Source organism: Anolis sagrei, chromosome 1 (genome assembly GCF_037176765.1).
Source record: "Anolis sagrei isolate rAnoSag1 chromosome 1, rAnoSag1.mat, whole genome shotgun sequence".
In the NCBI taxonomy this organism is placed as follows: domain Eukaryota; kingdom Metazoa; phylum Chordata; class Lepidosauria; order Squamata; family Dactyloidae; genus Anolis; species Anolis sagrei.
The window spans coordinates 48,657,295-48,670,803 of record NC_090021.1 but is presented as its reverse complement, the minus strand read 5'-3'; the positions used below and the strand labels follow the sequence as shown (position 1 = coordinate 48,670,803).

Sequence of the window (13,509 nt, the reverse complement as noted above, 5' to 3'; positions counted from 1 at the left end):
GGGATGCCAAATTCTACACCAATGTCCACACTATTAAAATAAAAATAGCACAATTACCAGCTCATCATGTTTGAGGTTAACACACTGTAGATATACTTGAACCTAATGCTCACCTTTTCCTTTTCTTGTTGTTGTTGTTGTTTTTGTTGTTTTTTTTGTTTTTTTTTTGCTAAATCACCTTGCCAAAATTAGGGTGTGCATTAGATTCACGAAATACAGTAACCTTAGTGCTGAGTTAAAACAAAAAAAAAAAAAAGGAAGCCATTTCAGGAACTGCACCTGGAGCTCCTCTTTGAGGGATGTCATCTGTAATTTAATTGTCATAGACCAATGCTAACTAATCCTGGGATTTGTAGTTTGGTGAGGCATCTGCACTCCTTGGTAGTAAAACTACAGTCCCCATGACTCCATAGCATTGAACCAAGGCAGTTAAAGTGGATTCATTGTACAACATAGATGCATCCAAGGATTCTTTTCCATTGCTGAAAGCTTTGGTGTTCTACCACTTTTGCTTTTAAAGAAGGAATCCTAAGCAGACTGCAACTGTTATGGCCATATTACAAAGAGTGCCTCCTTTGCTGCTGTGCATTACATTTGTCAGCAAACACTTTTTGGGGGGGTTTCAGGTTTTTGAACATTAAGGTGTGCATTGAATTCAATGGTGCCTTAGACTCGAGTAACTATGGGGTGTTAATCACAGCAGAAACAATATTTGCTTCCTTTTTTTAACCTAATATTATTTTGTGATGAATTTGGAGATTCACTGGCCTTTGTAGTTTTGGTTTGCAATATACAGTAAGCTAGCTTTCCTGTTTGTTATATATTATTGGGAACATTACAATGATGTCAAGTGAGCTGGGCGAAAGATAGCCATCCTTGAGAACTCTGGCTTACATTTTCTTGTTTGCCTTTCTGCAGGCACTACTGTTTGTTTTTTCCATTTTACGTAAAGTGGCCTGGGATTATGGGCGTCTGGCGCTGGTGACTGATGCTGACAGGCAAGTAAAACTCTCCGTTACTATAACAATGCTGAAATGTCCTCTTGAGTCCAATACCAGTTAGTATAGCAGCCACTTGTGCCATATCTCACAACATTTTTAAAATTCCCCTTGTGTTCAAAGCAGTTGTGCTGTATAAAACAGCCATTGGTCCCAAATCTCATCAAGTTAGTGTTTTGGGCTGCAACTCCTTGAATTCCCCAATTAGCATGACCAGTCCTAGCCTCATTCCTCTTTCAGTACAGCAGCCTTTAATCTTGGTTTTGGGGAAAGGGGAAGTATAAATAATGATAATGGTGATATATAGAATTAGCTATTAAGTTCTTTGGATAGCAAGTGTTATTTCAAGGCAGAGTTGTTGCTAACATTATTGTTTTTCTCCTACAATAGTTAAGAAGTACAGTCTTTCTAATGGCCAGCTCTCCAGGCCATGTGTGTTTATGTGTTAGTGAGATTATTGTTCAAGTGCTAATTTGGAGAGACCAGCATAATCTATGTCCTAAAGGGAAGCATTTCACAGACTAACTTTTCTTACAGGTGTCTTGGGTATATCAATCCACCTCTCCACAGTACTCAAGTTGGCATTAATAAATTCAATGAAATGTATCACATTAATAATAATAATAATAATAATAATAATAATCTTTATTTATACCCCAGCACCATCCCCACCACCAAAGGGGACTCGGGATGGCTTACATGAGGCCAAGCCCAGTAGTGCATTACAATAAAATAACATCACATTTTTCTTGACAATGGTAAATAAAATGGACACGCTTTTAAAAGACCCACATTTAAAATTAATAAGTCAGAGAAGGAATAAAATGTCATGACCAAATGCCTGTGTGTTGAGAGAGATTTTTCACAAACCAAGAAGATAGTCAGAAGGGTGCAAGCTAGAGATAACTTCTAGGTTTGGATTCAGACACCACAAAAGCCTACCCCCAGTTTTCCAATCAAATACAATCTAATGCCCATTGCATTTCAGAGTATCGTATATACTCGAGTATTTAATATTATTATTACATTTATTATTTACTGTTTATTATTATTATTACATTTATTATTTTACTCTATTATTATTATATGTATTATTTACTCTAATTATTGTTATTATATGTCCCGTATTATTTTATTCTATTATTACATTTATTATTTTACTCTTTGTATTATTATTATTGAAAAGATATGTAAGCAAATTTACATTGAAGAAGGTTAGAATAATGGTTTAATCAGAGTTGGACAATTTTAAATTACAGTTTTATTTAAATATTCAAAAACATTTAACCTACTGATTCCTCAATTAATGTAATTTTGTTGGTATCTATTTTGGTTTCGAAATTTACTAGTAGCTGCTGCATTTCCCACCCTTGGTTTATACTCGAGTCAATATATTTTCCCACGTTTTTTTGTGGTAAACTAAGATGCCTCAGCTTATATCTGGGTCGGCTTATACTTGAGTATATACGGTACATATATCATTAAGGATTATCAGAAATGTGGTAATTTGCAGCCTCAAAGACTGCCAATAGATTATAGGGATGATTGGAGATATTAATTCAGAACATGTAAAAGTGCTTTCTTGCTCTTCCAAACAGCTCACTGAGAAAGTCAGATCTTTGATTTTACTGACATTTCCTTTCCCAAACAATTTGAAGCAGGGCAGCCTGCTACGTTCTTGGATGTTGCAGCTTTCATTTGTATAGGCATTACAGTTTTCAATAACCTCAGGAAACTGAAGGAGAAAGAAAGGATTCGGTACTGTTGCCCCTGCATATCAGTGCAAGTCAACAACAGAGAGCAGAGAATAGACAACCATCTTGAAGGAGAATCGTGGAGTTTGCAATAACCTTAAGGATCATCCCATCCAATTCTCTGCCACAGCATCAGTGATAAGATTGCCATCCACTTCAATTCCTCTAGTGGAAAGCATATAGCTTACTGAGGGTTTCACCATGAGCACAAAAGAGAAAAAGAAAATGTACAGCTAAAGAGCACAACTTGAAGTATGCAACTGGTCTATTTGTATTGCCTCTCCTCTATGAGCTGAAGATACATAAGATACTGAGAGGATCTTCCATAGAAACACTAAGTAATCTTGAACTTACGTCTTCCAAAAATAATTCCCCTTAAACAAAGAGAGAAGAAACTGTTGTTCCCCAAGAGTTGTTGAATTATAGCTCCCATTATTCATAACTATTAGGTAAGCTGAGGCTGATTGGAGATGGTGTCTTAACAGTATCTATTGAAGTTTTCTTTAGATGGAAAGAGAGATTGTGGTGGCACCATGGAACTGGAATGCTTTCACAAGGGGGATATGATTGGGAGATATTATCTTTCAGAGAGTCTCGGTATAGGTCAGAATCATTGTTTTGAATTGTGCCCTGAAACAAACAGTGAAGCTGTTTCAGTAGGAAAATTATATGCTTTAGGAAGCTGGAGTTCAAACATCATTTTTCCAACTCTACATAGGAGTGTAGAATAGATACCATAGAGTGCAGAGAAATCTTCAAATGGGTGAGCGAAAGAGGTTCAGAACGAATCAGTTTCCAATTCTGCACTGCAGATGAGCTGCAAGACTAAGTTTATTTTCTTCTTCAGATTTCCCTCAAATATCAGCCAGGGGCAAGGAAAATCCTGGCACGTCATTGAAAGTCCCTTTATTTTTATTTTCTTCATTATTTTTCTTCTGTCCCCAGGCAGCGGCGCTGGCAGCAGGAGCGAGAGGAACGGGAATAGTATGTTGTGGGTTTTTCCGGGTGCTTCCTTTCTTCCTCAGTCCTCTTTCTTGCTGCTGCATTTATAGTTCTCTCCTTTGCTTCTAAACTAATCTTCATTTTGGGAGAAGGTGGCATTGATATTGTTTCTGTGTTGTCTGTGTTTTTTGTGTGTGTTTATTTTGATCATTTACCTTCTGGTGCTCTCAAATTGCTTCAAAGTAGGGATGGGAAGAAAAGGTTACTAAACAGGAGAAAGGTTTGAGGTGCAGAGGCAAGCATGTTGTGGTGAAATTGGTGAACAAGTCCAACTCCAAGGTTGGCAGGATTCTTCAGCTGATCATAACCAGTTCTGGTGTTAGGATCAACTGCTCGTTGTTTCGACTAGATTCCAACAATGTAAAAATTGACCCACTTTGCCATAGCGGCTTGACGTGTATTATCCATGACATAGTCCAAGACAGATTTTTGAAGTTTGAACTCAGAATTGCAAGATGATGTTCCAAAGGCACATTATTTTTTTCCATTTTAGAAATGGTTCAGAGTTACAGCATGCATAATAGCAAATATTTCTTCACTACACATAGTTAAGCTTTAATTTGCTTCTGGGTTCTGTATATTTTCCTCTACCCTCATAATACTAGAACACAAGAGCATCTACTGAAGCTATGAACTGAAAGATTCAAGACAGATAGGAGGAATGTCTTCATACAGAATAAGATTAAGCTCAAGTGTCTGGAGAACAAGTCCTATGAGGAGTGGCTTAAAGAGCTGGGCCTGTTTAGCTTGAAAAAGAGAAGCCTGAGAGAAGACATGATGGTGATGTATAAATATGTGAAGAGGGAAGAGGGAGCAGGCTTGTTTTCTAATGCCCCGGAGACTAGTATGTGGTACAATGCTTCAAACTACAGGAAAGGAGATTCCACCTGAACATGAGGAAGGACTTCCTAACTGTGAGAGCTGTTCAGCAGTGGAACTTTCTGTCCTGGAGTATAGTGGAGGCTCCTTCTTTGGAGGCTTTTAAACAGAGGCTGGATGGCCATCTGTCGGGGGGTTTTGAATGCACTTTTCCTGCTTCTTGGCAGGGGGTTGGACTGGATGGCCCACGAGGTCTCTTCCAATTCTATGATTCTATAGTTCTAGACTAGAACTCACTGAAACAAAATGCTGCAATAGCAATTAGGAATACTCTGAATTAGATGACAAGCGTAGTAATGGCTTCTAGTCACAAAGGATGAGCCTGGATCTCATTTCAGAGGCCATATGCCTCCATGTATTTCCCAATAAAATCACTGTATTGAAAGGGGACTCAAGGGCCATCCAGTCCAACTGCATTCTGCCAGATAGGAAGAAACCATCCCAAGCCCCCCTGACAAATGGCCATCCAAAGACCTCCAGTTGCCTTCATGATTTGCTTTTGTGCTTCCCATCAGCAGACCTATCTACACTGTGTTGCAAGAATTCAAATGGGAGATAACTAAGCCATATGTCATTGTGGCCAGATTTGACATCTCTAAGAACAAGCACAAGCCCTAACTGTCCAAAAAAGTCTAGAGCTCCTGGGAGATGTGCTAACACTTTTGACAAGTGTAAATACTACTTTCTTTCTGAAGGCACTTCTGCCCTCCCTCCTGACTCATGCAAGACAAGTAACTGATTAACTTGGTTCGCAGAATAGTTGTTCCCAACAGGACTCAACATCCAGAAAACCAGTCCCTGAAGCTGATAAACACTATTCCATGCTACGAATAAAACACTTGAATTCCAGATCTCGCAACTTCATTTGGGATGGGGGATGATAATCAGCCTTTCTGTGAGATTTGAGTGTTCTTAAAGTAATCATAATAGTAGCTGGTTAGTTGGTTTTGCCACATATTGTGCCTGAGGTTTATCAGGAAACCCTCAGTTTGTGAACTGCACTTTCAGACAGGCTACCCCCCACAGCCAGCTTCTCACAAAAAGCGATTGAGAGAATGATCAGACCAGTGACATAAGTTGTTGTCTCTTCACTGCTTTCTTGATTTAATTCCTTACCTTCATAATTAGCATCAGGAGATAGGTAGCCACAGCAGAGTGATTCCTGACAGTGGGGCTTTTAAGCAGTGATTATGCCCCCCGTGTTTTTAGTAATCAAAATGTTGAAATTGTCTGAGTGTACTTGAATGAAAAGTTGTCTAAATAAGTGTGGAATTCCTCCTTGCAGGTCTTGGATGCATTACAGTGTTCCCTCACTCTTTGTGGGGGTTCCATTCCAGGACCACCCACAATAAGTGAAAATCCATGAAGTAGGGACTCTATATTAATTTTAATATTTATACATTATTTTATATATTTTATATATTATTTTCTTACCTGCACTTCCTTGCCCGTCTCCCAGCCCATCCCGAGGGCACCTACCTGCCTCCCGGGCCTCCGCAGATCCTGGCAGAGCCTCCAGAGCCACACAGGCAGCAGCAGGCCAGGGAGGCAGGCCTTCCCCACCGCGCTTCAGACCGCTGCACTTCCAGGGTCTGTGGAAGCCAGGGAGGCAGGCCTTCCCTGCCGTGCCTCAGGCTGCCACACTTCCAGGGTCCCTGGCCTCCACTAGATGTAAATACTTTATATTTTATATTAATAGTTTCAAAAACCCGCGAAACAGCAAGTCCACATAAAGTGAACCACAAAGTAGCAAGGGAGCACTGTATTTGTTGTGGGCAAGGGTCTTGTGGAAGTCATTGTCCAAAAAGTATTTTTTTAAATAAATACATATCCTTTCTCTAATTTCTATATTGTAACTTCACATATTACAGTAATGCATCTTGGCATCAGACAAGGAATCTCCATTGCTAGGGCCCTAATGCTACAAAATTGATCCAACTTGATAGTGGTGTCAAAACTTTGGAGTGCCCAATACCTTTGCTGCAGGATATATTTTCCTGTATAACACTTTCTGTCTTGAGGCTTTGCAACAGAGAAGTCTTTGTTTCTCTTTAAGCATCTGTTTATGAATTTTCCTCTGCATTGGTGCTTTTTGAGATACCTGATGTGGGGAACTGGCATTTTCTCCCAATGATATGCCATATTTGTGCCATGTTATTATTATAATGGCATATCTTCCTGGAAATGTACTGCAGACTACAGCTGATGACTCACAGACTGGCACCATTCCATGGACCACATATTTTGGTCCCTCCCATTCTGTGGCTACTTTATAAAGCTGAAAATAATATAGAATAGATGTCAGAGTGCACTGAAGGCAGAGCCCAGTGCTGGGCAAGTTCTAGCATTGTGTAAACAATGAGGTGCAAAACTATGGCATGAGACCCTTGTCTGCAGGGGATGTGTGTCGATACGTGAAAATGCATATAATAGTGACCCCAAGCTAATAATATAATAATAAAATATTAATAATATAATATATAATATAATATTGAAATGAAGGACATAGAGTTGCACAGGATGACTTCCAAATGCCTACAGAGGACACATTTTGTCAGATGGTGATAAATGAACCTATGAATATGGGGGCTGCTGGGTACATTTATTTCCTTCCTTCTCGGTTTAGATTTAGTGAGATGTTTCCTCTCCAGAATCATAAAATGTCCACCATTTATTCTTTAGCAGGAGGAGAAAGATTAAGTGCCTAAGAATGTTTTCCTGCTCTTAGACAGACCAGGCAATTGTACAGGCCACCCCCTCCATCTTTCCATTGCCACTTCTTATATTGCACAGTGCCAAACCCTCTCTTGAAATCTGCCTAGCAACATGCTACCTTCTGGCTCCCCCTTGCGGTTCTAGGTATTGCAATGCAAATAAATGAATTCATAGACAAGAAGCTATTGCTCACAACGATCATTCTGAGGCTTAGAAAACATTCCGTGGTGACCCGTCATCTTAGTTCATGTGCTGCTGACTGTACATCAGAACAGCTGAGCATGCACTTTAATGAATAACACCACTCCATTTAAAGTGTTTTGCTACTACTCTTCTCATTGTGACACCATGGGATCAAAACTTTTGTTAAAAGTAATATCACATGAAATCACATTTATTTTAACAACATACAGAGCCCTGCATACACAAGAAAAGTAATACTATAAATATAGCTTGGCTCTAGGACCCTCCTGTAAATACCAAAATCCATCCCTTATATATATATATATTGAGATATTAAAGGTTTACTTTTCAGATTTTTTTTTAAATCAAGCTATGGATAATTGAGTCATGGAGGACTGACTAATTGAATGACAAGCTTAAAGGTCATCAACTGCTTCATCTAGATGATGTATAACCTAAATTTCCAGACGGATTTTTTTACAAATATGAAACTGTCATCATTATCAGTGGTGTGACAGTTTTCCAGTCGGGTGGAAAATTTACCATTCAGAATTCAGTTTTACTCTCTTTCATAAATTCTTACATTTTCTGTTTCATAACCTATATCATTAAGGAATTCTGTACTAGTCTGTACAGAGTCCCTGGTGGCACAGCAGGTTAAACCACCAAGCTGCTGGACTTGCTGATTGAAAGTTTGTTGGTTCAGATCCGTGGAGCGGGATGAGCACCTGCTATTAGCCCCAGCTTCTACCAACCTCACCATTCTAAAACATGCAAATGTGAGTAGATCAATATGTTCTGCTCCAGCAGGAAGGTAATGGCGCTCCATGCAGTCATGCTGGCCACATGACCTTGGAGGTGTCTACAGACAACGCTGGATCTTTGGCTTAGAAATGCAGATGAGTATCACCTCCCAAAGTAGGACACAACTAGACTTAATGTCAGGTGAAACCTTTACCTTACACTGCCATACAATGCAGTCTGAAATTGTATTATATGGTCCACGTAGACTCGTGTAATATAGTTTAACTGCATTGAACTGCATTATATGAGTCTACTACACTGACCATTTTCTCTCTCTGAGCTGCTGAACTTGCTGACCAAAAGGTCAGTGGTTCGAATCCAGGGAACAGGGTGAGCTCCCACCGTTAGCCCCAACTTCTGCCAACCTAGCAGTTTGAAAACATGCAAATGTGAGTAGATCAATAGATACCACTTTGGCAGAGAGTTAACAGTGCGCCATGTAGTCATGTCAGCCACATGACCTTGGAGATGTTTACAGACAACGCCAGCTCTTTGGCTTAGAAATGGAGACGAGCACCACCACCCCATCACTAAACTTAATGTCAAGGGGAAACCTTTACCTTTTTTACTAGTCTGTGGCTGAGAGTTCTTAAGCTTAATTTTTTATTATCGTGATGTGGGGATGGGTTTTTTTTTATTTTTGTGTTTGTGTCTGTGTCTGTGTGTACGCATTGTCCTCTGATCATTTCCTAGGGAGTTACCTGGCTGTTGTATCTCAAGAAGGAAAGTGCAGACCTTCACAGCTTCCTTGTTATTAATTCACATCTCTCTTCTTCTTCATGTTGGGACAAGCTTAATCTTTCTTGTCTTTTTCTTCCTACATCTCCTTGCCTTCACATGCAAGTTTGGCTGCGGAGTAGGTGATGGACATCCTGGATCCCATTTTTTCCAATGCATGCAGCACATTGGTAGTGTCAGTGGCAACACTGATGCAGCCATGTAGTGAATGAAAGCCCCTCTTTTTCTTTTTGTCATAAATTATTTTTAAGTTGTAGTTTATTTTGTTAGGCTATAAAAGTGCCTAATAGATTCTGTGCCTCTTTTAGCCTGGCATCAAGTTTACAAGGAAGAATGGGATGAGAGATGGTGGCTGTCAAGGCCACTAAGTTGCATTTTTTCCAGAAAATAGACCAATCTTGAAATAGATTAAATTGATTTCTTTTCTTTCACACACATATATGTTGGACAGCTAATCTCTACACAGGACATTCTCATTAATGAATCATAGAGTTCAAAGAGACCACAGGGCCATTCAGTCCAACCCCTTTGTGCAGAGATACACAAAGCTAACCTGACAGATGGCTATCCGGGCATTGTTCAAAACTTCCAGAGATGTGAGCTTCACCATACTCTGAATATAAAAATATCAGTTTGTAGGTTTCTGATAATATATTGATGTTTTAAAAATTCCTATGGGTTTCTATGCTTGAAAGCCCATATGTACTCAAGAGTACTTCAGAAGTCGTTAAGACAGAATGTGATATTTCCTTAATGGTGTGTAGGTGTATCTGAACATAAGGCCACAAGAATAGTAATTGAAAATATTTCAACTTCCAAAAGGAAGTTTCTAGCTCTATGCCTGCTAAGATATATTCAGAATCACATGTGAGCAATACCTATTGAAATTTCAGAAACTGGTAGGGATTCTAGGACTTATAATCCAAAAAACTACAGTTTTTCTGGCATTGACTATATGCCATCCTGCACATGAAGTCATTCCCAGCAAGTATTAAAGGCATCCCTGTTTGAATCCAAGGCCCATCTGAATTGGTATATTTCATGGGCTTGGCTCTGGAAGAGATAGATTTGCCCTGGATCAAAGTGACGAGAAAGAGAGGGGCAGTCTCTGCTAATGGCTTTTCTCTCCTGCCTTTTTTTCCTCTGGGCTTTCTGGACATTTTTCTCTTCATCTCAGCTGGAGCAAACTGATTTGTGTTAACTACTCTGTGCTTCTGGGTTCTCATCTTCTTCTGAGCCTCTAGTTAATAACATTTTTGATTGTAATTCCAGTGTGGCGTCTGCCCTGCATTCTGACAGCCATGATCGCTATGAACGTCTCACTTCTGTCTCCAGCTCTGTGGACTTTGACCAAAGAGACAATGTGAGTAGCAGCAAAAATAAAGCTTTTACAGCAATACCACTTGAAGGCTTTTAATTATAGAAGTGAAGGGATGGTGGTTCTTCTTGGACAGGTTCAGATAACACAACATTAAGCCAGGATATGGAAACAATGTGACCAATAGCATGTTTAATAGCAACATAACAGGTCATTTATCCAAAATGCTTAGGACCAGAAGTGTCCTGTATTTGGGTTGTTTGATTTTTTAATTTTGGAATACTTGCATATGCATAATGACTTCTCTTGGAGATGTGGCCCAAGTCTAAACATAAAATGTATGTTTCACATACATCTTAGGCACATAACCTGAAGGTAATTTTGTACACAATATTTTAAAATACATTTTTGTACATTGAACCTTCAGTAAGCAAAGGTGTAATTATCTCAGTCACTCATGTGAACAATTTTGGATTTTGGAATCTTTCAGATTTGGAATTCCAGATAAGGGATGCTTAACCTGTATATTTATTTATTTATTTACAATATTTCTATCCCACCTCTCTCGAACCCAAAGGCAGCTTACAACCAGACATCCATTTGATGCCTTAACAATATACACTTAAAACCACATTTAAAACAGAATTAAAAAGTACGTACAATGAGACCTTTAAAAACATATAAAACCAATATCTAAAGCCAATACCTTCACTGTTAGCCTAGTTATCAAAAATCATCATCTGAGCCATTCCAATATTCAGTTTGACATAATTCTGTGTAGATTTCAAAGACTTGTTCAAATAGCCACGTTTTCACTTTTTTAATTAAATCATTAACTAATATCCCCCTTTTGCTTCAGTATGAGGGACTCAGGACAGTTCAAAATGAGGAGGTGTGCTTTTAAGCAGGTTTTTAGTACTACCAGTGGAAAAGTATAGTTAAACTTTCCAACCTTTTCCTCCCTAATGATTTTTACTCTTAATATTAGTTAAAGAGGAGCTTAATTTTGTGTATCTTATACTGAAAATAGAGCTTTTTTGGCTTCAGGTGATCCAGACCTGATGTTTCTGTAAGGATCTTGTAAAGAACCACTGGAAATGGGTTTGATTCTTGGTGAAAAAAAATATTTGGGCTGCTCACAGCTGTTCAGTGGCAGCAGATCTGTGTGAAGGGTGTAGACTACAGGCGAGTGATTGTGAGCCATCTGGTAAGTGCCAAGGTGGTGAATTTTGATCATCCAGGAAGAGGCTAAGTATTAAAGAAAGGAAGGGGTCTATATAATAATAAAAGTAATAATATTATTTCTTATCCTCCTCTCCTCATGGCTCAAGGCGGGTTACAACATCATTAAAAACATGTAATTATCTAAAACATTTTATAAAATACACATATTAAACATATTTCTACAAAATCCATGTAAAAATACACAGACAAAGATTAAAACACAGTACACGAGTTCAAAATTCATGATTAAAACTGGCTGGGTAGACCTGCCGAAAGAGATAGATCTTTGGATGGAGCGCTTCCAGCAGGTCATTCCACAGTCTTGGGGCAGCTGATGAAAAGGTCCTCTGGGTGACAGTTGCCAATCAGGTTCTGACTGGTTGAAGTAACCTCCCCCCAGAGGACTTAAGTGTTTGGGGTGGATTGTACAGGGAAAGACAATCCTGTAGATAACCTGGACCTAAAACCTGTAGGGCTTTAAAGGTCAAAACCAACACTTTGTGCTCTGCCTATATGCTAATTGGCAGCCAGTGGAGTGAGTGCAGTATGGATGCAATATGTTCACTCCTGGAAGTTCCCGTAACCATTCTGACTGCCATATTTTGAACCAATTGGAATTTCCGAACTTGGTCCGAAGGTAGTCCAGTGTAGAGCGTATTGCGGAAGTCCAGCTTTGAGGTTACCAGCGCGTGCACTACCATCTTTACGTCCTCCAAATATAAGAAGGGGCACAGCTGCCATCAGCTGAAGGTGATAATAAGCACTGCTGACCATCACATCTACCTGGGCTGACATTTGGAGAGAAGGAATCCAGGACCACTCCCAACCTGCAGACACAGTCTTTCAGAGAGAGTGTTACTCCATCCAGGACTGGTTGACATAACTCCATCCCCCTTGCTATCAAAGACCCTTGATAGGAAGAACCTCTGTTTTGTCTGAATTCAGTTTCAGTTTGTTTTTCCTCATTCAACCCATTACCTCCTCCACGCGATCCTTAGTTGAAGGCATGGAGAAATATAGTTGGGTGTCATCAGCATACTGATAACACCCAGCCCCATTCCTCAGGATGATCTCTCCCATCTCCTCTCCTTCCCTGATTTCCTGTGAGTCAGAAAAACATTCTAGAGTGGGCACACCCAGCACATTCCTGATAGCAAGGAAGATGGCCAGACAAAGAGATAAGGCAGGAAGGAATAGTGAGCTGGCTGTTTATTGCAATGGCTGTTAGGGAACAAGGGAAAGTCTTGGGTACCTGGAGTAGCCTGGTAGCCCATTTCCTCCCATTGCTGTTCTTGGCAAATGCAGAAGCAACTTCCAAGGAATACGGCTTCCTTCCTCGCCTGCCGCGGGAGGAGTGTGTTATAGTTTTGAGCCCCTGTAGACTAGGTAAAACGTGCACAGACAGATTTGCTATTTCATTTTTATACTTTTGAAATGTGAAAGTTTTACAGTAGATGTCAAACAATTGACAAATAATGATTATTCCAAAAAAGACAAAAAGATATGCAACATATCTGGGCCTTTCCAGACACTGGGCTCTTGTAATTTGTACTCCCCCCCCCCCCCCCCCCCGCAAATTGGTTTTAATTTTGTATATTATTAGTGTTCAATATTTTAATTTAACCTTTTTTTGGAAAGTATTGTAATGGTTATGGAATGAAGTTGTGAAAGCTTTCTGTTATGTGTGTTGTACAAGGTAATAGGAGTAGCAAAAAAGAGGAAATTAAGGAAACTCCGATTAACCTGGACTCGTTTTTGGGTTTTTTCTGGGCAGGGTTTCTGCTCCTGGTTGACAGCTATCTTCAGGATAAAGTAAGTTGAACTATCTCAGTCAGGTGAGCCTCCACTTCATTTTTAAATGTCACCAACATATATATTATGGCTGAACAGCAAT

At 39.5% G+C, this 13,509-nt stretch overlaps 1 protein-coding gene across 3 annotated transcripts in view; it reads left to right on the top strand.

The window, feature by feature from the left end:
- The window catches only part of TMEM63B (transmembrane protein 63B), a 95,819-nt gene that overhangs the window by 53,759 nt on the left and 28,551 nt on the right, over window positions 1-13,509 (top strand). For 2 of the 3 annotated variants that reach the window (XM_060754044.2, XM_060754043.2), the window contains exons 3-6: window positions 919-1,002; window positions 3,702-3,736; window positions 10,346-10,436; window positions 13,390-13,427. In XM_060754044.2, the coding sequence (XP_060610027.1) occupies window positions 919-1,002; window positions 3,702-3,736; window positions 10,346-10,436; window positions 13,390-13,427 (248 nt within the window). The remainder of the gene's footprint in view (window positions 1-918; window positions 1,003-3,701; window positions 3,737-10,345; window positions 10,437-13,389; window positions 13,428-13,509) is intronic. The other variant, XM_060754045.2, reaches the window with a different exon arrangement.